The sequence below is a fragment of the Leucoraja erinacea genome, chromosome 25, assembly GCF_028641065.1.
Source record: "Leucoraja erinacea ecotype New England chromosome 25, Leri_hhj_1, whole genome shotgun sequence".
Taxonomy (NCBI): domain Eukaryota; kingdom Metazoa; phylum Chordata; class Chondrichthyes; order Rajiformes; family Rajidae; genus Leucoraja; species Leucoraja erinaceus.
In genome coordinates, this window is record NC_073401.1 from 20,166,438 (window position 1) to 20,191,789 (window position 25,352).

Sequence of the window (25,352 nt, forward strand, 5' to 3'; positions counted from 1 at the left end):
GATTAGTAAGTATGCAGATGATACTAAGATAGGTGGGGTTGTGGATAATGAAGTCGATTTTCAAAGTCTACAGAGAGATTTATGCCAGTTGGAAGAGTGGGCTGAAAGATGGCAGATGGAGTTTAATGCTGATAAGTGTGAGGTGCTACATCTTGGCAGGACAAATCAAAATAGGACGTACATGGTAAATGGTAGGGAATTGAAGAATGCAGGTGAACAGAGGGATCTGGGAATAACTGTGCACAATTCCCTGACAGTAGAATCTCATGTAGATAGGGTGGTAAAGAAAGCTTTTGGCGTGCTGGCCTTTATAAATCAGAGCATTGAGTATAGAAGTTGGGATGTAATGTTAAAATTGTACAAGGCATTGGTGAGGCCAATTCTGGAGTATGGTGTACAATTTTGGTCGCCTAATTATAGGAAGGATGTCAACAAAATCGAGAGAGTACAGAGGAGATTTACTAGAATGTTGCCTGGGTTTCAGCAACTAAGTTACAGAGAAAGGTTGAACAAGTTAGGGCTTTATTCTTTGGAGCGCAGAAGGTTAAGGGGGGACTTGATAGAGGTCTTTAAAATGATGAGAGGGATAGACAGAGTTGACGTGGATAAGCTTTTCCCACTGAGAGTAGGGAAGATTCAAACAAGGGGACATGACTTGAGAATTAATGGACTGAAGTTTAGGGGTAACATGAGGGGGGACTTCTTTACTCAGAGACTGGTGGCTGTGTGGAATGAGCTTCCAGTGAAGGTGGTGGAGGCAGGTTTGTTTTTATCATTTAAAAATAAATTGGATAGTTATATGGACGGGAAAGGAATGGAGGGTTATGGTCTGAGCGCAGGTATATGAGACTAGGGGAGAATACGTGTTCGGCACGGACTAGAAGGGTTGAGATGGCCTGTTTCCGTGCTGTAATTGTTATATGGTTATATGGTTATAAGAATCTTCTCCTTCAGGATCTCAATCAAAACTCAAATGGAATGACTGATTAGCTAGCTTTAAATATTGTATTCCTTCAAATGTTCACTTTCCACATTGAGCTGTGCATTCAATCATACAAATGCGTCATTGTTAGTTTACGAGTCTGCTGCATACATTTATTCTGGGCTTGTTTTAATTTAATGAGGAAGGCGGGCCTTAGGGAAACAGGTCGATGCATGAAGGAAATAAACATAAATAGTTCAGAGAAAGAACAGAGGGGCAATGGAAAGTATGTCTGAATGCCTTGCAATAATGAGAAAGACCTTATTTAGTTTAGAGATACTCTAAACTAAACCCTATGTTGTCATGTAGACAGTGAATCCCATATTTGGGCAAAAGAGAGAATATAACCGACTTGCTTCATTTCTCCTCACAAGACAAACAGCCATGTCGGGAATCAAGATGGAGAATTGATGTTGGACAGTCACAATCCCAAGTGCATCCTCCAGTATTTAGGGAGATCAGTCATGTACAAATACTCCAGGGCTCTACATAATCGGATACCTCCATGCTTGTTCTTAAATCCTCTAAACTAAGACCAACATATTGTTTGATTCTGAAATTGTTTGCGTGACCCACATGTTAATTTACAGTGATTTGTTTACTACTACAACCAGGTTGATCTGAACATTAATATCTTACAGCCTCTCACAATTTATGATAGGATATGGTCTTTCTGGGACTGCTCATCCGCCCAGCTTACCCTTGAGCAAAGCTGCAAAATGCAGATGGCACCGCTCAACCTTGGTTGGAATGAAAACCACTCAATGTAATGTAATAAATGGTCTTTCTATTGTGCCTAAATAAATGACCTCACATTTATTCATATTATAATATTTTTCCATCGAATCTCCCCTTTAGTCCACATCCCCTTTAGTCTTTCTTCTCGCTCTCACAACCCACATTGGTAAACAATTTTGAAAATCTATGCCCTTTTGTAACTGGCCATACTGCCACAATAAATCTGTGACCCTTCTTGCAGGTAACCTGTGCCTGACTAGACATTTCAGCTACTATAAATCCTTGCTCTCCGGTTCATTTCACAAAAGGATCTTTTAGGTCTCTCTAGCACATTCAGTTGGTGCCCTCTGGTTAGAGCCTTTTCCTTCATTAAATCTTTGCCTGCTAGATATCGACCCGCCTGCCACGTTTAGATCTATGCATAATGGTTATCAATCTTTATATGTCTGAGTTTCCTGATTATTCTGGTAACAAAGGCTTATTGTTTATTCAATTAAAAACATATCCTGGTTTTGAATATTCTGCACCATGTTTACATGTCACTTTACACAAACACACACAGCTCCCTTCTTACATCTCTTAAAGATGCAAAGGTCAGCCTCTTCTCATGCGTCACACCTTACTTCATTCTGCAATTAATTAATTGTTTGTTTCACGTCTGTGTTCTCTCAAAGTCTATCTTTTCCAATGTTAGCTACACTTACAAGTCTACGTTATTCACAATGTTTTTAGTATATCCAACTTTTGCTTATGAATAGACACTAAAGACAGCTGTGGTCCGTGTACCGATTTGTGGGGAACTCTGCTGTAAACTTCCTGATCATTTGAAAAAATGTAGTCCACAAATTAGCTTTTTAATCCCAAAGCCAATGTTTGATCCATGCTACCAGTCCTGCTATTTTAAAAATGACTGGGGCAGTATATTTAGAATACTGTGTAGATTTCTGGTGGCTGCTGTGAAGGTTTATAATGGAGATAGAAGGTTTGTAATAGTAGAATGACGATGGAAAAGGACAACAAAAAGCAAGGATCTGGGGAAAAAAGTAAAGATGGGCTATAGGACAGTTTTCAGCTGCACTGACTGTATCTGTAATCCCAAAAATAGCATGGGGTAAGATATTAAGAGGTAAATTAGACCAAGCTATAACTTTCCTGTTAATTTAGGGTAGGGATAGGTGCAGAATGGAAATTAATGGAAAAAATCTTAAATTATTATCTGTAAAAATGTTGATCTTTTTAAGGCCAAGTCATTATAATTTCCATATATTTTAGACTGCCTGCAAGGATCTTATTTTCTTCAGAAAAGCTTATGAATTTGAAGCTTCTGTTCTTGTTCATCTGGTACACACCCACGCATGTGGTAATAAACATCATAACTCATCCAAGAACGATTATTGGCTTTTGTACAGCTTACACTTTGTTCCCTGTACACTGCCTGCCCAGACTCATCATTGGGATTCATTAATGACACAAGGCAGTGATTTTGGCTGGTTCTTCCCTGTGGCTATTTAACTGATTATTTCACAAGCACGACATTGCAACTTCAGCTTAATCAGCTCCATCACCACTTTAAATTCACATTTTGAATCTGCAGTATCAGAGCAACCAGCAGAAGATCAGCCACAAAACAAACCATCGGCTTCATTTATCACATTTTCTGAGCAGGCTGACACCTGTGAGAGTACAATTCTCAAACAGTTGACCATACGACTCTCAGTGAGATGAGGCAACGCTGGACAAATCCAGCAGAACTGTAGTAACAAGATTGCAAGCATTCAATCTTTGCATATAAATATATTCAAGATTTCATCCTTTAGCACATCCTTTAATGTTGAAGCAGTCTAAGTACCTGCTCTTCAACCAATATTAAATAATATAAATTATCATTAGAAATGTAAATCGATACATTTGTTCTGATAATTAGAACAATTGTTTTGATAATTAGATATAACAAGGTCAATAATAGTAATAACAGGAAATGGATCAAAGCTGCCGTGACCTGCTTCCCTCTGCTCCCAGCAACAAATTAAATGACTGAGGATTCAGCAGTGCTACCTTGAAACAAGAGATGACTCCATCCATACCGGCCTTGTTACTACGAATTAGATCATGACTCCTGTCAAACTACACTTATGTAGTGATTGCTTATCTAGTTGCTTCTGCCTGAAACAATACAGCTGCGGTGACACATGACCGATCACCTGTCGTACACAAACACATTTGCTGAGGTCCTGGGATGCTGCACTCAGATTTACTCAGGGCAAAAGGCCAGGTATTCCAGGATTCACGAGTAATCTCAGTAAATCAGCTTCACTCTGCAGATCACAGGAAGGAAGGCAACAGTAAAATGTCAGGGTGTGCTAGCACATTGGTTAAATTAGCAGATTACTATCCAGTTTGGAGACAGAAAACCATGATCCCATATTGACAGCCGGGAAATAGGAATTCATATAATTTGATGATAAAGTTATTACTCTTATTAATAATGGCAACAATGAATAGACTGGACAGTTTGTAAAAGCCATTTTATTTAAGCAAAGAAAAGCTGCCATCTTAACCCAGTTTGGCAAGAATATGGCTTCAGACCCGCCATAATAGTTAACTTCTAACTGACCTGTCCTGGTCTGGGTCAATTAGGGTTGGGAATCCTCTTCTTATGAACAAATAATTTAAAAAAATCTAGGAATGTGATTATTTGGGGCGGCACAGTAGCTTGGTGGTAGAGTTGCTGCCTTACAGCGCCAAAGACCTGGGTTCGATCCTGACCGCGGGTCCTGCCTGTATGGAGTTTGTATGTTCTCCTTGTGTTTTTTGCGGGTGCTCTGGTTTCCTCCCACATTCCAAAGATGCATAGGTTCGTCGGTTAGTTGGCTTCTGTAAATTGACACAAGTGTGTAGGATAGAACTAATGTATGGGTGATTGCTGGTCTGCGCGGACTCGGTGGGCCGTCGGGCCCATTTCCATGCTGTATCTCAAAACTAATTGAAACAAAAAATTGACGTGTAGGAAGTAACTGCAGATATTGGTTTATACAGAAGCTAGGCACATAGTGCTGGAATAACTCAGCGGGTCGGGCAGCATCAACACTGCCTCAATTCTGCTGATGCCGCATTACCCGCTGAGTTAAACTAAAACATTGATGAGGCAAATGAAATATATGTTATCTTGCCAAATGGCCCAAGCTACAGACTGGCAACCATTCCTCTCCACAGTGCAATGCCAGCTACATTGACAAAGAAATCATGACAATGCCAGTTAGAGACAGAAACAGTGGCGAGTGAGAACAAGGTATATGAAGAATATACCAGGAGTGAGAAGAATCAAGCTTAAGATGGCAATCGTTTTATTCCCTGCATTCCTTCAAGAATATGCAGCAGCATTTCCACAAACCGAATAGGGTGGCTCATAATTAAACATATCTTAACAAATGTCACCTAAATGGATGCCATGACCTTCTCACCAGCTGAGTTTAAAATATCCAGGAGTAAGATCTTTTCAAGGAAATTGAGGCGAGGGAATTTCCGAACAACTTGTAGGGTGACAACGGTTGCTGTCTGTACAGAGTTTGTATGTTCTCCCGTGACCGCGTGGGTTTTCCCCGGATGCTCCGGTTTCCTCCCACATTCCTAAGAAGTACAGGTTTGTAACCTAGGTGGCAATCTAGTGAATCTCCGACAAAGGTTAAAATGCGTGCTAATAGAGGTTAACCATCCCACAATAAAGGGATCAAATGAAAGCTGTGTAATCCTGCCACGTTTAGTCATAAACAGTGGTGGAAAAGTAAATTAAATGGATGGAGGCTCAACAAACATATAAAACAGGCGGAAACTTTTGCAAGGGATTATATAGGAAAGTCGTGCTACAGTGATACAGAGAGTGATACAGTGTGGAAACAAGTTCTTCAGCCCAACTTGCACACCAGCCAACAATGTCCCAGCTACACTGGTCCCACTTGCCTGTGCTTGGTCCATATCCTTCCAAACCTGTCCTATCCATGTACCTATCTAACTGTTTCTTAAACAATGGGTTAGTCCCAGCCTCAACTACCTCCTCTGGCAGCTTGCTCCATATACCCACCATCTTTTGAGTGAAAAAATTACCCCTCAGATTCCTATTAAATATTTTCCCCTTCAACTGGTTCTCGATTCCTCTACTATGGGCAAGAGACTCTGTGCATCTACCCGAGCTATTCCTCTCATGATTTTGTTCACCTCTATAAGATCCCCCCTCATCTTCCTGCGCTCCATGGAATAGACACCCAGCCTACTCAACCTCTCCCTATAGCTCACACGCTCTAGTCCTGACAACATCCTCATAAATCTTTTCTGAACCCTTTCAAGCTTGACAATATCTTTCCTATAACATGGTGCCCATTACTGAACACAATATTCTAAATGCGGTCTCACCAACGTCTCGTACAACTGCAACATGTCCTCCCGACTTCTATACTCAATACTCTGACTGATGTAGGCCAAAGTGCCAAAAGCCTTTTTGACCACCTTATCTACATGTGACTCGACCTTCAAGGAAACATGCACCTGTACTCCCAGATCGCTCTGCTCTACAACATTACCAAGAGGCCTACCATTTACTGTATAGGTCCTACCCTTGTTCGACGTCTCAAAATGCAACACCTCACACTTCTCTGTATTAAATTCCATCAACCATTCCTCCGCCCACCTGGGCAATCGATCCAGCGGCAATTTTTCACAACCATGTTCACTATCTGCAATACCACTCACTTTTGTATCAAGAGCAAACTTGCTAATCTTGCCCTGTATGTTCTCATCCAAATCATTGATATAGATGACAAACAGTAACTGGCCCAGCATCAAACCCTGGAGCACACCACTAGTCACAGGCCTCCAGTCTGAGAAGCAACCTTCCACCATCACCCTCTGCTTCCTTCCATGGAGCCAATTTGCTATCCATTCAGTTATCTCTCTTTGAATCCCATTCTATCCAATCTTCCAGAGCAGCATACCATGCGGAACCTTGTTGAAAGCCTTACTGAAGTCCATGTACACAACATCTACAGCTCTGCTCTCATCCACCTTTTTGGTCACGTTTTGAAAAAAATCAATCAGATTTTGTGAGACACAACCTCCCACGCACAAAACCATGCTGACTATCCCTAATCAGCCCTTGCCCATCCAAATGCCTGTATAACCTATCCCTCAGGTAAAAGATGTGTCATGATCTTAATGCATGTTCCTTTGAAGCTGCAATAGCAACTTACCAACCTATCCCCGAGGTAAAAGATATGCCATGATCTTAATGAATTTTCTTTCGAAGCTGCAATAGTAACTTACCGGCCTCTTCAGGATAGTCTTTACTCTCCCAAATTGGGTAGGGGCTACAAAAGGTGTCTTCGCCAAGCAACATCGAGCCTTCACTATCGAAGAATGTGTGCAGAATGTGTACCGAAGAATCAGGCTCCTTAGACACTGGAAGATCTGGATATCATCCTCAATTTTAAGGTACCAGCGGCAATGGTATCGGACTAATCTGGCCAACTATCCCCAGAGCCCAAGCTGACAAGAGAAATCTGCAATACGAGAAGCGGAAATTATTGACCTGGAGTCTGTCATTTGGTGCCACCATAAGCTGACAACTAACAGTAAGACGGAAGGGAAATTTAAAAGAAGAAAACAAATGCAGAAACTGTACAGGAAAGGAGAAACAATGCAGAATGGGATGTAAGAATTTAATTGTTCTATCTGGGACATATGACAATAAAATGAGGTAGATGGGGCTGCTCTGAGAGCTGCCAATATCTAATGTTGTTCCTTTGTTTAAGAAAGGCAGCAAGAATCATCAGGTAAGTAAAGGCTGGTGAGCCTTGTGTCACTGGTAAGGAAATCATTGGAGAAAATTCTAAATTATAGGATTTATGTACATTTAAAAAGTCATGGCTCGGATATTCAGCATCTCTGTGTGTGAGTAATCCTGTGTGATTTGAGTGAGTTTTTTTATGGAGGTAAGTGAAAAGAATGATGAAGGTATTTGACTGTATGGTTGGTTTGTCCAGAAGGTTAAGACACATGGGATTCAAGGCAGACAAAATGCTGGAGTAACTCCGCTGTCAGGCAGCATCCCTAAAGAACATGAAGAAAGGTACCGACCCAAAACATCACCATATTCTCCAACGATGCTGCCTGACCACTGAGTTACTCCAGCATTTTGTGTCTATCTTAGGTTTAAACAAGCATCTGCAGTTCCTTGTTATTACATAGGGATTCAAGGTCAACTGGGTCCAAAATTAGTTTAGTAATAGGATTTTTTTATTTTTAAATATAATTAAATAGTAAAGCTTAAAAGGATATGGATCCAATGCAGGCAAACGTGATTAATATAGCTGGGCAAAACCGTCGGCATTGACGTGACGGGAGAGCAAACAAGGGAAGAGATTGAACTTTTTTTTCGCCTTCCATTACAGTGAGGAATGTGGAGGTGTCACTGTGGTGGATGTTTATGTTAAAATGTATTTTGTGTGTTCCGTTGCTTTTTATTTGTATGACTGACTTGGCACACCACTAGTCACAGGCCTCCAGTTGGAGAAGCAACCTTCCACCATCACCCTATGCTTCCTTCCATGAAGCTAATTTTCTCTTCATTCAGCTATATCTCCTAGAATCCTATAGAAGATCCAACAGGTCTCACTGTCTCTTCTTTCCTGGAGCAAATCAATTCCACGAATATTGGCCAAAAGGTGCAAGCTCTGTGTTCCGTACATCTCAAAGAAATCTCTTTCCATTTTCATTTTATATTCCTCTCTGATACAGAGATCAGAATGGCTCACAGAGATACATCGGAAAGCCCTAGAGGGATGTGGAAGTTAATTACAGTCTTCACATTTGATTTTCAAAAGCAATGACTTGTAACATCACCAGCTCTTTTTCGCACAGCAATCGGGTTAACATTTTAAATAGAGGGAAAGCCCATTACACAGAATTTTAAATTAATTGACCAAAAGACAGAAAATAATCCAGTGTGTGATCAGAAAGTGCAAGGACTTCAAGTACTATACAAGTTGTTTCTGTTTCTATACAATACACATGCAAATCAGAAAGAAATGAAATTTAAAACTATGAAGATTTCTTAGATTATTAAAAGTAATTTCTGCATTGAAAGTGTTTAATAAAAAATGAAATCAGAATATATAGAAAAGTTTAAGGAAATTGAGGATTTGATTTAACTATTTCAATGAAGACAAACAAAAGCTGCAGGTGCCGCTGAATGAAAAACAATTGGAAACAAGGAAGATTACAATGTGCTAATCACTGCCATTCTCAGTCACTGAGCCTGACCGCAAGAAGACATTTCAGCACGCCACGTGAGTGCTAACCATCAAGTACCCATCCATATTTACCGCATTTACCAGCACTTGGTCTACAGCATTCTATGTCTTGATGGTTCAACTGCTGGCCGACACACCTCTTAAATATTGCTAGAATTTCTGCTTCCACCACCCCTCAGGTAGTGCATATCAAACTCCAAACATCATCTGGGTAAAAAAAAATTCTTCCTCCTCTAAATCATATACTCCTTCCCTTAAACCTATATCCTCTCGTTACAGACACCTCTGCTATAGTGAAAACTTTACGACCGTTACCCTATCTAAGCTACTCATAATTTGTACACCTCTATCATTTCCTACTTAACTTTCTCAACTTCCAGTCTCTCCTGCAGTGTGGCATCTCTAAAAATACTTGGCTAATAAAAGGTGTCATCATGTTGGTAATTCTTAATGGAACCCATAAATGCTAAAAACTGCACCATTACCAAAACCTGACGAGAAATCTGCTAGATTCAATACTTCATTGGCTGCCATGGATGTTAACTACGATCTTTCCAGGCTGTTAAATTTGACAAATGTTAAACAAGGAGTGATTGTCACTACTGGCCACTAGAAAGCATCAGATCCTGTTAAGACTGACAATGGTGCATGGGCAGCACAGTGGTGCAGCAGTAGCTTTGCCGTCTTACAGCACCAGGGACATGGGTTCAATCCTAACTATGGGTGGTGTTTGTACGTTCTCCCTGTGACCGTATGGGTTTTCTCCAGGGTCTCCGGTTTTCTCACACATTCTAAAGATGTGCCGGTTTGTAGGTTAATTGGCTTCTGTAAAAAAATGTCCCTAGTATGTAGATAGCACTAGTGTACATGTGATTGTTGGTCGGCGCGGACTCGTTTCCACGCCACATCTCCCTAAACTAAACCTCCATAATATATATGATCAGCCAAGAATGTGTATTAATGAGGAACTGGGTATTGATTTAAACACATCAAAAGAAATTCAGAATGTAAAGAATTAAGTAGATTTATTTAATCTGTCAGTATTCAGCCGACCCTTGCATTGTGGTAATTCAGATTAATTGACCCTTATTGAATTCACAAATCACTACCCAACAATGAGGCACAGAATATGCATTTAAGGAATTTATGTGGGGAAATATTTTAAGTAAATAAACATGAAATGGAAAAGAAATCAACAAAATTTGACTGTCTTTGCTGTTTTCAACTGGATTTTTTTGACACACTTGCAAGATATTGTGGTTTTTTTAAGCATAGTCGGTTTATTTTGCTGTCTAGCAGTTTTATTTACCCCAAGAGTGTTGCATATTTTCATATATTATTCACCTTCAAGATGTCTGAAAAAGGGTGAAACAAGGCCAGCAAGTTAATATGCAGTTTGTAACACCCATTGTTATTTGTTGTGAATTGCATCACTGAACTATCCTACCTATTTTTTTATATGTTTAAAAGTGTTTGTCTACATTCAAATTTAAGGCTGGAAGGTGAAAAGTATTTGTAGTCACTTGTGTCTCCAAATGCATCTATTAGCCATTTCAGAGATTTGCTCTGAAAACTGACAAGGCAATCTCTTAAGTGTTCAACCAGAGCTACCAGTAGCAGCTGCAGAATGCTAACTATCTTTGAAATGTGTAGGATTTCCGTAGGAATGCATCTAATTTCTAATTTGATTCAATGGGAAATAGGTTTTTGCATGACAAAATCTCCTTAAATCTACCATTTCTAGGAATGCCATCCCTGTTATCGCAAGTCTTTTGGTTTGGTGCATTATGATTTGAAACTAAAACAAAAATCTTTATTTTTCCAATGCCTCTTTGTCTTCAAAAAAAGCTTGCACTTTATTTTTCTTCACCAGCATTGCAAACTTACCTACATTGAAATTGCTGCCATGTTTCATAGGCTCAATAACTGCTTTTCATTTACTTACGATGGATTCACACGATCAGATCTTTTCAGATGTCGCGATGCCCAATGCAACTGCTGCATAGCTTTAAAAGCAGCGCATATGTGGCACATTGCTTCTTGTGGTTTACAGGAGCAAAATTCACACCTCAATCAACAATAATAAATATAGAGCACATATGGAATATATCGTCCTACATACCATTATTTGCAACACAACCAATTGTGATTCAGTAACAGACACAAACACATTAAGATACTTGTTCTGTACATGCCTGCTTCTTCAAACTAATGCACTAATAAAAAGCAATTAAGCCAATGAGACATTAACATATCTGCCCACCAGTGTCTGGAGTAGTGTAGCGACTAAAAGATGAAGAACTGACAGTGTTTATGGGGGCAGAGAAGCAGTGGGTGTCTTGATCGGTAAACAGGAGTGATGTTGCTCAGACAACAAGGCTGCAAGGTAGCTACAAGACAGATTTCACATGCAATTTTTATTTGGTTATATAATGCTTGTTATGAAGCTAAAAAAGACATGTGCCTTGTCTAGCATTTTGAGAAATGTTCACTCAATGATTTTTGCAGTCAGTCAGAGGGTGCGACTCGACCTGTCAGTTAAGGCCAGTCTCAGCAAACAGTGCTCCCAAATGAATGATATTTCATATTATCTACACAAAGAGGCATGCACCAAAATGAAAAATTGTGTAATACACTTTCTCCTTGAGCAAACTGCAAGGTGGATCTGCATAGTTTGTAACAAATGGCAAACACAAAAGTAAAACAAGGGCATCAGATCCCATAAACATGAGGATTGGTTAAAATGGCCACTGTAATGTATATGTCTGAGTCTGCATGTGTGCGCGTGTGTGTGTGTGTGTGTGTGTGTGTGTGTGTGTGTGTGTGTGTGTGTGTGTGTGTGTGTGTGTGTGTGTGTGTGTGTGTGTGTGTGTGCGCGTGTGAGAGAGAGGGAACAGTTGGTGCTGCACATTGGAAGAATGCGTTACTGGAAATATTTATGGCTGGCAGCACTGTTTTATGAGCTGCCATTGACTTGATGGGTCATATGACCTCCTGAATGGAAAAAGAAAAAAAAAGTATCTATAAATCTCAGTATTGTATTTGGGAGTGGCATACAATTGAGCTTTTCTGTTCAGAAGAAATAAATGAACTAATGATGTACTTGAGAACAATGCCAAAGGTAATGGGTATGGAGGAAGTATCACTTCAACAGCAGGAAAACCTGCTGCAAACAGTGCTAAAGGTTTACAGTTCATTAGAGGGAGAAGAAAATCCTGTAATTAATTAAGTTAATAGAATGTACTTGGATAGCAGTAAAAACAGATTACAAATTAAATTATTTTGAAATCCAAAGATTTACCTGATAAAACACTGAGCAAAAATTAAAATGAAGACAATTTTATAAGCCTCCATTTAAAAAGATAAAATGGAAACATAATATTTGAATAAGTAGTTGCTTAAAGGTTACTACAGAATACATGCAATGAAAGACGAGTTAGATGTCGTCTTTCATTACAGACCTTGGTTAAAGCATACCTCAGAGAGTTGGAATGTCACCAATGTCTCTGGCAGTTACAAGTCTTAAACAGCTTCAACCAGATTGAAAGGCTTTGGTTACACACTTCGAAAGTTGATATTCTGTACAAGAGATCTTAAGAACAGATCAAAGACACAAAAAGCTGGAGTAACTCAGCAGGACATGCAGCATCTCTGGAGAGAAGGAATGGGTGACGTTTCAGGTCGAGACCCTTTCTTAAGACTGGTTAGGGATAAGGGAAACGAGAGATATAGTCGGTGATGTGGAGAGAAAAAGAAGAATGAATAAAAGATATGCAAAAAAGTAACAATGATAAAGGAAACAGGCCATTGTAAGCTGTTTGTAGGGTGTAAATGAGAAGAGAGAATGAATGTCGGGGCTACCACAAAACGAGAGAACAAGTGATGTGGGCAGACTAAAGGTAGCCCGCAATTCACCTTTGTATCAAAGAAAAAGAGAACCAGAGGGAAGGGGAAGTTGAATCACAGATTCCTGTTCCTGATTGGTATCTAAATGCTGTTAAAAAGTTAATGCATGAGCATAAACAGTGGCATCTACTCCAGGCACAAGGCCTGTTTACCAACTTCTCTGCATGAACCTTGTGCCTTCCAACACTTCCAGTCACACTGCACTCACCAACCAACATTACATATACAGCATGAACTTCTGAGACTTCATATGAAGTCCATAGTCAGAAATTCCTCTAAACTAGGACCTGTGCTTAGTAATTCCTTCACACATTCTTTTTCCCCATTTTCTAGTTGCATAAAGAAACAGTTGTGTGTCAGACCGCAAGATATGTTAAAATCTGCATGAAATCCTAAATATTCAACAGTCTGATGCAGTACTTGGATCGTATGCATATACATCAATTTATATTTGATGAACCCAGTTTCAATGATAAAAGATTCCGTACAAATACCCAATGGTATAAATATTGGAAGATTCCATCATTTATACGAATATCAACATAAAGACATAATTTGCAAATTAAAATATGAAATTCACAGCAATGATTTTCTTATTGAAATCTCAATCTTTTGTTTCTTACACAATCTACTAAGTTACTAAGCTTAACTTGTTGAGATGATTAACACCGCTGCAGTGCATACGGATCTTTGCAACTGTGGTTGTAATTAGCTAATTACCTTGTATTGGGATTTCCAAAACTATGATCAATAATGTTTCTGTAGAAAACAATTCATTATCATTAGTCTAAATTCAAAATTTACATCAATAAGGTTATTATGGTGTATTATTCTATTATTTTTTTTAAAAGATCTGGCTATCGCCAGCATTTGTTGCCTGTATTCTTGAGTGGTGGTGATCTGACTGTTTTTCCTCTGTTGAAGGTGCTCCCATTGTGCAGTTGAGATGAGATTTTCCAAACTTAGGCCCAAGGATGATGAAAGAATGGGAATTATTTCCCAAGTCTGGATGGTATGCAATTTGAGAGGAATCTACTGCCAGTGGTGTTCCTATTCACCTGCTACCCCTGTTCTCCTTGGTGGTAAGGATTGCCTGTTTGGGATATGCTGCAGGAGAAGCCTAGGCAAATGACTATTGTAGGCAATGTGTAGATGATACACAGTTCATCACAGTCATAGAGCTATAGAATACAAAACAGATCCTTTGGCCAACCTTGTCAATGTCAACCAAGTAGGCATTCTGATATAATCTCATTTGGCCTACATTCCTCCATAGTCTCTACTGTCCATTAGCGGCGAATGGAATTAATATTTATGGTTTGGAGAGGGTGTTGATCCAGCAGCTGCTTCTCAGGTGCTGTTGGATCTGCACTCTCGGTCAAACGCTGCTTTGAAAAGGACGGAACACACTCCTGTTTCTTGGAGTTCAGCTCTTTGGTTCACCATAGAACCAAGGCTGTGATGCATCAGAATGTGAACTTGAACTTGGTGAAACACAAACTAGGTGTCCACTTGTTGATTATTCTTTGACCATTATTGATGGAGTAAAATGACCAACTCTGATCAAAACTGAGCAGATGTTGATCAAAGTTAATCTGAAATGTTCCTTTCCTTTGCTGCTAATAGTGATACATGAAGGAAGTTTAAATCCCTAACTAATCAGGTCGAAGAAAAAGGGAAGCGCCATTTAATTCTATTAAACTATTTTTCAGGTTTGACCTTTACATTAACATGCATGTTTGAATTTAATTTAGGAACAGATTTTTTCACAGATCTTCGCGTAAGAAAACTTGATCGAGTTATATAATGTTTCAATCACTCACTGACAGTGAGGCTCCCAAACTGAATGAACAGGCACACAATGAAGATGGAACTTGTGAATAGCAAGTTATAAATAGGCCTTCCTCAGCTGCCAACATGCAAGTAATATGTTGTTGTGTTGTTGACTCACTTCAAGTAATTCAAATTTAACTGGTTGTGATTAATCAGATGTCAGCAGTCAGAAAGGAGCAAAGTAGATACAGGGAGAGTTGTAGATTCTGCAATGGTCTAAGGAATGTACTCAGAGGGACTGAGCTGCCAGGAAAGCAACACCATTTTGACGTGCACTTGGAGAGCTGAAATGCTGTTCTTTTTCTTCGCTGCTAATAGTGAAACAAGAAGCAAGTTCAAATCCCCAACAAATTATGTGTAAAAAAAAAAGAAACACCATATAATTCAATAAACTATTTTTCAACTTTGATCTTTACATTAACATACATGTTTAATTTGAACTTAGAAGCACTGGGTTCAACTCAGAGATTAATAGCATTTCAGATACATCTCTCTCGGATCTTTGTGCAGGAAACTTGAATCACAAGATTTGTGACATTTCCCTCAAAAGATGGATTTGCATCAGACATCACACCAAGGATGTCAGCAATTCACTGAAAACTCTATAGGGGTTATTGACCTGCAACAATGAAGAGTAGGGAAAGCATACATGAATGAAGACTTCTACTGTAATACTGGGCCTTGCTGGGGCACCAAAGCCATAAACTACACAGCTAAAAGCTGAAATGGCCTGAGCCTCAGTGCAAAAGGAAAGATGACCATTCATGCTCAAATATGCCTGGAGTTTATAATAGACTCTAATGTCATATAATGAGTATCAGGAGCATACAAAATCATTAATGTGAAGGCTCAGCAACATTATTTGACCACCTTGTTTATGTTCCACGATGCGATATATTGGAAATGCCGAGTTCCTGCGTTGGAAATAGTCATAACGTCATACAGCACGGAATCATGCCCTTCGGCCCAACTTGCCCATAACGCCCCATCTACACGTCCAACCTGCCCGCGTTCACCCATGTCCCTCTAAACCTTTCTTATCCATGCACCTGTCCGAATGTCTTTTAAATGTAGTTATAGTACCCACCTCAACTTTGACAGCAAGTTCCATCTGCCCACCACCCTCTGTGTGAAAATGTTGCCCCTTAGATTCCTATTTCCCCTCTCAATATAAACCTATGTCCCCTTGTTTATCATTCACCTACTTTGACAAAAGGTATTTGCATTCACCCTAGCTATTCCCCTCGTGATCTTATACACCCCTATAGGATCACCCGCAATCTCCTCCTCTCCAAGGAACATAGTCATAGTCTGCCCAACCTCTCCCTAAAGCCCAGGCCCTCAAGTGCTGTCAATATCTTTGTAAATATTCTCTTTTCAGCTTAACAACATCCTTCCTTTAGCAGGGAGATCAAAACTAAACACAATACTCCAAAAGCTGCTCCACCAATGTCTTGTACACAGGAACTGGAGAACAGTCACACAGGAGGCCTCTGTAGAAGGGTCTTGACCCAAAACCTTGACCCATTCCTTCTTTCCAGAGATGCTGCGTGTCCCGCTGAGTTACTCCAGCATTTTGTGTCTATCTTCCATTTAAACCAGCATCTCCAGTTCCTTCCTACACAAATCTATTTTGTTTCTGCCTTTATCTGAAAAGAATAACACCTGTGCATCTAACAAGAGTTTTGACTCTCCTTTGCGGTATAGCATCTGGGGCTGACGGTGTGTGGAGGCAGTTTGTGGCCTGATGCAAGCATTACTGGTTGAACCTGATTGCTAAGTGAAGTGCAGAAGGGAAGTTTCCCTTTTCTGAACTTCCCCTCTCAAGTCAGTGATACAATCATCCACCCACAAAAAAAACTGCACATTAGAAAAAGAAGCTTTGATATTCACTTCACTGGAACATTGGCTTATGACTTAAGCCTCATACTGGTGTTATGCAAGTTTTAGAGCTCCAACACATATTAGGAAGTGTAGTGGATGCTAAATGAGAGTTCACAACTCATTGTGAAGGAGTATGTCAGGGTAGTTTATAAGCACAGACTGTGAAAACCACAGATCTTTTTTCTTTTTGAGGTGTCAAGGCTGTAATGAAGCTATCTCAACAGCTCTAGTGCAGAAGTGTCAATTTGGTCAGCCCAATACATTCCATTCACAGACTCTAAGTAAGTCATGGACAGTAAACAATATTGCTCAAATGCAGTAATTGTTTAAAAATGTTTCTTCAAGGTAAGGCAGCGATCATGGTAACTTGCATCTTCTGAAGTGGGCTTGGACTGATGGTGAGGTTAAACCATGATAAAATGACAGGAAGCTGCTGCTGTTGACACGGCAGTTTTTAACATCAACATCTCTTGCTATTATCAGTTTACATTTTCTGTTTCAGATCACAGATCAAGTGCTCTTGTCCTTTGTGATGGTAGTTTCCATGTACCACTGAAAAATCAGATACCTGCAGTAACTTCAATAAAACTATGAAGTTTGTGTGTTTATAAGTACCACAGGAGCACATTTTGTTCAAGGCTTTACTTGTCATTACCATGTGGTGCCTGTCTTGGGTTGGCCTTGCTCGAGACTGGATAGAGAAGAACCATTGTTTAAAATGTACTGATACCATGGTACTAACATAGATTTGTATGCAAAAGTGTGCAAATTTAAATGTGTCAAGCGTGAGCATGCAAGTTGTAATGTTAATCCCCCTGTGGGTTCCTGGTCTGATGAGAAGTGCAAAGTGTGGAGTGTAATATGTGGAAAACACTCAGAGCTCTAAAAGCTGTGCCTCATTTATTGTAAGCTCATCTCAGAACTCTCACAATGATGCATGAACAAACAGTTGTGTCTCACATTATATAAACTACGCTGCTTTCCTCTTAGAAATAAAAGAGTGAAAATAGCTTAACAACTTATACAAATTTTAAGTCACAGACAAGGAACAAACATGTGAAGGAGAGAGAGCTTGCATGTAAATGAGACAGCATAAGAGTATAACTGCAAAGAACATGGACTATGGAACAATACAGCACAGGAACTTTGGTCCAAGATGTCTGTGCTGTACACGACGCCGTTAAACTAATATCATCTTGTATGTGATCCATATCCCTCTATTCCTTGCATATCCACGCCTATCTAAAATCTTCTTACATGTCACTATCATTTCTGCTTCCATAGCCCCGTAGCAATGTATTTAAGGCACCCACCACTGAAAAGAAACTTTCCATGAATATCTATACACAACTAAAACTCTGATTTTGTGCTCTTCCGGTTTGCGCGTTTTCTATTTGCGCAAAAACGGTACGCGATAGCACTACGATGTTTCGCCAGTTCACTCGCCGTTCTCCTGTGCTGCGGGTGCACCAAGTTTCGTGCCGATCGGTGGGATATTGTAAAAGTTAGCAAGGTTTACACATTTTAGAAACCGCGCATGCGCAGATCGATCTCCTCTCCTGCCAGTCAGCTCCGTGCGGATTGGTCTCTTCTCCTGTCACACCCCAGGATGGTCCGCCACTTCCTGCGCTATCGTGTCTTTACTGGAGCGGGTGGCCGGCGGAAGTTTCCAACCGGACACAATTTTCCTCTGCTCATATACCGGCACGGCCGTGGATGCTGGTGCTTCCGGGCTGATCCGCGCCAACGGCTGATGCTTCTCTGGGGCACGCAAGAAGGGAGAGGAGCGGCAACCTCAGGAGAGTGGGGGAAGAGAGGGGATAGAGGGAGAGAAGGGAAGTAGGGAAGGGAGAAGAGTTATGGAGGGAGGGAGGGAGTGACTGAGGGTAGGGGAAAGGAGAGGTGAGGGAGTGATTGGGGAGGGTAGGAGGAGAGGGAAAAGAAGAGGGAGGAGGTGAGGAGGGAGAGTGGGGTAGGAGGGGGAATAGAGTGAAAGGAGGGGGGAGTAGAGGAGGGGGGAGAGGGGGAGGTAGGGAGTGGGGAATAGAGGGAGAGGAAGGCAGTGGGGGAGGTGAGGAGGAGAGGGGAAAGAAGGAGGGTGAAGAGGAGGGGGAGAGAGTGCTAGGGATGAGGGGAAATGAGCTGCATCTGTGCAGTTGGAGGCTATAGGTGAGTGGTGGAATATTGCGTTGGAGGACTAAGCCTCCTGTGTGACAGTGACCCAACGGGTCCCACTTAGTCTAGTCTCCTTTAAACTTCCCTCTGTGACCTTAAGCTATGCCCCCTTTAGTTTAGAGATACTGCATGGAAATAGGCCTTTCAGCCCATTAAATGCACTGACCATTGACCACCCCATTCACACTAGTTCTGTTATCCCATTTTCTCATTCAATCCCAACACGTTTGGGGGAATTCACAGAGGCCAATTAACCTACAAGCCCACACATCTTTGTGATATGGGAGGAAACTGGAGCACCCAGAAGAAACCCACAGAGTCATGGAGACAGTGAAAACTCCATACAGACCGCACTCAAGGTCAGGATTGAAATTGGTTCTTGACGCCTTGAGGCAGTACCTCTACCAGTCGCGCCACCATACAGCCTGACTTGCCTTTGGCACGGTAGGGAAAAGGTTCTGACGGTCTACTCCATTTCTGCCTCTCATAATTTTATATACTTCTCTGTGTACAAGCGCATGAATGAGGAATAGCGGTGTACTTTATGCATGAATTCTGTCAACAACATAAGGCACACCATGGTCACAGAGTCATCAGTGCTGTTGCTGCAGCTGTCACTTCAAACTGCCAAAGCCTTCACCAAGCTGCATCTCATTCTGCAGCCTTTGGTTCACAGAACTCAAACCAATTGTAACAATCAAAGAAATCTTGCACGTTAATTAACATATCGCACATTGCACGTCCAACTTTCATCAGTGCAGTCGGCCTATATTTTACATATTTCTGGCTGGCATAACCATTTTGTTCACCAAATACCCCTTCACAAACCACAAGTTGTATGGTCTAAAAATGAAGTGTTTTAAACCATAAATTGAAAGTCTCCTTTCCACAAAATAAGTTAAAATCTAGAAGATTGTCATTCTTGTCTAATCTCCCAATTAAGTTAATTGCTTTTTATCATTTAACTTACTGAATATAGTTCACTGAAAAATTGGTAAAATTGATATCAGTGGAAATCCCCAGCTGAAACAGAATTAGACAACATAATATATTTTGAAGAGCCTGGCTAGGAACTTCCCATTAAGTATAATTATGATGAGCAAGAGTTACTGAAACAAGTTACTAGAATGAGCTGCTAGCCTCTGGACTTCTCTGATTATCGTAGTTAAAATATTCAAACACATAACAATTGCACGAACACTCAGTTCTCTTCTCCCCAGTGGGCTCACAGACGGCATTACTTACCTGCTTCTGTGCTGTGGCCATTTGCAGTTGGCAGAACTTCATGGCTTGCTCCAAAGCCACATCTTCATCAACCTGCCAAAGAACAATATGGTGAGAAAACATCAGAAACGACACAATTTTACAATTCCTCAACAATTAACATATCTCATAGAGTGCAGCACCTTGATACTAACGAGATGGGGATCGGGGGGGGCAAGAGGAGCACAGTGAATGCCACTGCATTCAAGTCATTATGAACACGGGTTTGGACACAACTGAAATATCGTGACCGTGCTTTAGGGAAGACGGAGACTTTAGAGAGGGAGCAGAAAATATTTACCAAGGTGATTCCAAGGCCGAGGGACTATAGTTAGGCAGAAGCGGTCATGAGGGAATCTGATGGAGGCATTTAAAATCATGAATCAGTCTAAGAAAGAGAAATTCTTCTGCAGTGAGATCAAGAATTGGAAGATGTAGATTTATGGGGACTGCCAAAAAAAGCAATAGTGGCATGGCAATTTTTGTTTTACACTGGCAGCAAGTGGTTAGGTCCTAGGTGTAATACTGGAGGCAGATTCAATTGTAGCACCTAAAAAAAAAGTTGAGTAAATAGCTGCAAGAAAATAAACTGTTACACACTGTGGAGCAAGGGATTAGCTGGATGTGTCTTATGTTGAGCTAATGGACCAAATAGTCTAATTCTTTGCTGTAAGCTTTCTGTTATCCTGTGGTCTATGTAAAGCTAACAACAAGAACACAAAAATGTTCAGTCTACTAAAAATAACAATTAGACCCAACAAACACACCACTTTCTGCTTCTTCAGCATGCTGGGTTTGTGGAATGTGGAATTTTTGAAAAATCCCCTCACTTTCCAGATGTTCAGGGAACAATGAGGCTAGGGAAGTGTTTTTAATTGATTTATAAAACACCGAAAGCTTCAGTCAGATTACCTTGAGGTCTTGAGTATTTGGAAGAATATAGTTCCACTTATTATAACTTGGATAACTGTATTACCCTCGTTATTTACTCTCAGGACAAAGTTAGGAACAATACTATCAAGGTGTATATTTATGACTCTTCGCAATCATAGGGCAATTTCAAGACAGCAGAGAGTCTCTCAGACTGTCCACCCATGTATGTGATGTGGATTGACTATGCACTGTACTGGGAATGCCAGTGTGGATATTTGTATTCTGGAGTGGAATTGAAGCCAGAATTGGAGGTCTTCTCAGGTACGATCACTTCTCAGCACCTCGCACTCTGCTCACCCCGCACCTTCAGCTTTCGGCTTCATGCAGCAGCTCCCGGTCCCACTCCGACTTCACTCAGAGGCTTCCGGTTCAACTTAACATGCTGCTCACGGACTCAGCCCCGCCTTCGGGGCTTTATTCTCCGCGGGTGCCCCAAGGCGCGTTACCTTCATGGTGACTGACAGGCGAGAAGACCAAACTGTTGATCTCGCGATTTTTTTAAACCTTCATAACTTTTCTAGTATTTCACTGAACAAAACTCAGTGCACTTGGAGCAGAGGAGAATGGTGAGTAAGGTGGCGAAAAAACCCTAGCGATTTAGGTTACTGTTTTTGCACAAATTAAAAAAAAAATACAAACCGGTAGTGGTCAAGATGAGAGTTTTACTAATAGTATAGATAGATATATAGATAGATAGATAGAAGATTTTATATGCAATCCAACCCCGACCATCCCCCAAAGGTACAGCAAACCCAAACTTGATATTTAATTGTTTAAAGATACTACACTGAATATACACAGAGAACAAATACAGTAATAGTAAACGAGCCATCGTGAACTGAGCAAGGCTTGCAAAACATGACACAACCCAACAAGCCAAGCCATCGGCATTTATACTTTTCCCCATGGACATTTGAAACACTATATCAGTGTCTTCTTCTATAGTCATTTATGATTAGCTTGAATGGAAGGTTTTGAGTCTAAAATGCTGACAGATAATGTTAATTATTTTGAAAGATTACATGCTGATCTGTGGCTTGTTCTTTTGTTCGTGGTGAGGAGATGTGGAGGTGGTGTTAATGTGGCTGATGGTACAGTTGGAAGATGCTGACAGTTACATCTGTACTGAAAAATTACTTACAAAATACAGGGCATTTGTTAACAACACTTTCTTTCAAAAGTCAGAGGTGTCGTATGACAAAGCAAACAGTCTATTGAACAGTGAACAAAGTCAAACTTGCTTAGAAATGAGTTATTTTAACAGAAATACATCAATTTCTCAAAAATAACATGATTTCTCAGAGTTGTGTGTGCATAATATCAATCACTCATTCACAGCTCTGCGGTCAGAAAGCTGGATTGACAGGTTCATAGTTTCCACTGGCAGTTATAAAAACGCCATTTACTTTTTATCGGCTGTGATAATCACCTCCGCTTTGCTGAGAAATGCCCTTCATTCTCAATTTTTCTCAGCTGGTCATCATTTCTAAATTTAAGGTTTTCTTGGCAATCACTTGTGGGAGGATGGGATTACAAAGAAATCTCCAAAATCCCACAACTAAAATAGCCGGAACTGGCTGGATTAGATAATGGTGGGGCTATGCCTCATCTAATGCCATAGACATCTCCTTGCTGGCTGTTGGGACCCTTATGTAAAGTTTACTTTCATTCTTACCATAGTTTATTCTCAGCACTCCTTTTTGCTGCAACTGGAAGAGTGCAAAGCAATTTGACACTGAAAGCCAAAACACATGGGGCTGGAGTAAAACTGCAGGTCACGCAGCACATGTGGAGGGAATGCATAGGCAACATTTCAGGTCGAGTTCCTTCTTTCCTTAAACTATATTTCTCCTTAAATTGAGCTACTTGAAAGCTAATATTTAAACTGCATTCTTTTGTCACAGTGTCATCTAGTATACCATCATCCTGTACAATGTCAGGCTTTTAAGCCCACCACCACCCGCCATTCACACTCATCAAATTTTATTCTCCCCATATTCCCATTAACTCTCCTCAGATTCTACCAATCAACCTGCCAACCTACACATCCTTAGGTACTCCCAGAGTACACACACACATGGTCACAGAGAGAATGTACAAACTCACACAGACAGCACGGTAGAAGGGTTGGTTCCTGTGCTGTTCTGTTCTGTGGATGTCAAGGTTGTATTCAAGTTGCTGGTGTGAGGCAGCAGCTCTACTCATTGCACCAATGTGGCATAGTCTACACATGTCATCTATTTCACTATCTTCTGGGCTGCTTTGCTAGTTCAGTCCACTAAGTTAAAATCTATTTGTGAATTTTAACTATTTGAATTGGGCTCAGTTTTACATATCGAGAGGATGAGAATTTTCAGCTTGGCCAATGAGGCACTTCAGTCAGTAATTGTTATAAAAAGTCTATCATTACTATAAAAAGTCTTAATATTAAGTAGAACAATGAAAAGATGTTGCACCTGGGGATACTGAGAGCTCACAATGTTTATAAAGTAGGAAATGCCCATAGTTTCACCACTAAGTGGTCTGAAAAACCTTTGCACTTTCTGAATGCCTGTAAGAATTGACTTATGTTATAAAATTATCGGCTAGTTGCTTGGGTCTGCTCATACAATACATACCTCCAATAGTGTTGTTTCCCCTCCAGTATAGTCTGGAATCAGACCCTAGGCATTTCCAGTAAACCAAGAAATGGATTCCTGGAACTTATCCTTCTTCACCTCCAGTACACAGTGGAATCCATTCTCGATCACTTAATGTACCCTGTTTAGTCCAGTTCTAATATATCCTGGAATTTATTGTAATCATTTCCAGCTCCCTCTGATATTTATCCTTGGTGACTAGCAGTAGATAGTGCAATCTTACTAACTCTAGATCAATCCTTGGTCAATTCTATTGTTTTCTTGGAATTTATTCTTCAGCACTCCAACAGATCCCAGTATTGACCCGTTTCCTTAACTGCATACCCTGGAATCCATTCTCAGACACTTCCAACACACCCTGGAGGCAATCATTAGCAATGTCTATTTCTTTCTTTCCTCCAAAGAGATACTTCCACTGAGGCAATAATCCTTGGTCGTCAGCAAATTAAAATAAGGACATAAATAATAAATTGATTCCTAGGATTTATCGTATGTGTCTCTTTCCTACATAAGGTTTTAATTACAGATGTCACGGTAACTGAACGCAAATTAGCCCAGGCAGAAATCTTGGGATCCATGGCGAGACAGTGTGGTTTAAACAAAGAACAGTGGGCACGTCATTAACCAGCTGTCACAGCAGAAACTTCAGGCTTCTCCCCGCACCAGTGAACTAAACAAAAATGCCCTCTATGAGAAAAACTGCGGTACCGAGAGACGAACATTATAATATTTGTCCAAATAATTACATGATTGTTTAAATAGCAGTCTCTATAACATTAAAGAGCAATGAGTCATACAATGCACTGCTGGGTAGTTCATTGGGTTAAAGCAGAAAACAAAAGGAAGGTATAAATGTTTAAAAAGGAACTGCAGATGCTGGAAAATCAAAGGTAGACAAAAATGCTGGAGAAACTCAGCAGGTGAGGCAACATCTATGGAGGAAATAGGTGACGTTTCGGGTCGAGACCCTTCTTCAGGAAGGTATAAATGGTATTTTTCAGTCTGATAGTGCGATCCTAGAATATTTGTATGTTTAAGATGAAACTGTAAATAAAGACACATTTACACAAGGTAACAAATTAAATTCAGTGTACATAAATAAATCCAACCAAATCCAGTGCAATTTTAGGTCAGCGGATCAACAGATTGTGTTCTGGTGAACGCAGTATTCAAGCACAGTTGCCATACCAAAGAAAGGATATGATTCACCTAGAGAAGATGCAGAAAACATTCACAAGGGTGTTGCCAAGAATGAAAGCTTGTGTTAAAAAGAGAGACTAAACACGTTAGGACTGTTTTCCCTGGAGTAAGGAAGGTTAAGGGGTAACTTCATGGAGATTTATAAAATCATAAAATCATGAGCAGCTGAGATAAGATAGATGATCACAGTCTTTTCCTTCAGAGGAGAGAGTTTAAAAATGGTTAAATAGATAATCACCCTCAACAGAAGCATTAAGGGAAGATTGGGAACAAGAGTTAATGATAAAGATCTCGAAGGATAGATGGGAAAAGTATTTGATGAATACACATAACTGTTCTATTAATGCAAGACATAATTTAATTCAATTCAAATTATTACATAGACTATATTATTCAAAAACGAGGTTGAATAAATTTTATCCAAACGTCTCTCCCAGATGCGATAAATGTTTGTTTCAAAACGCTAATATAACACACTCATTTGCTGGATGTACAAAG

General features: G+C 40.3%; 1 protein-coding gene across 3 annotated transcripts in view; it reads right to left on the reverse strand.

The window, feature by feature from the left end:
• Positions 1–25,352, reverse strand: part of cabin1 (calcineurin binding protein 1) — a 218,712-nt gene that overhangs the window by 24,952 nt on the left and 168,408 nt on the right. For all 3 annotated transcript variants that reach the window (XM_055655959.1, XM_055655957.1, XM_055655960.1), the window contains exon 32: positions 20,065–20,136. In XM_055655959.1, the coding sequence (XP_055511934.1) occupies positions 20,065–20,136 (72 nt within the window). The remainder of the gene's footprint in view (positions 1–20,064; positions 20,137–25,352) is intronic.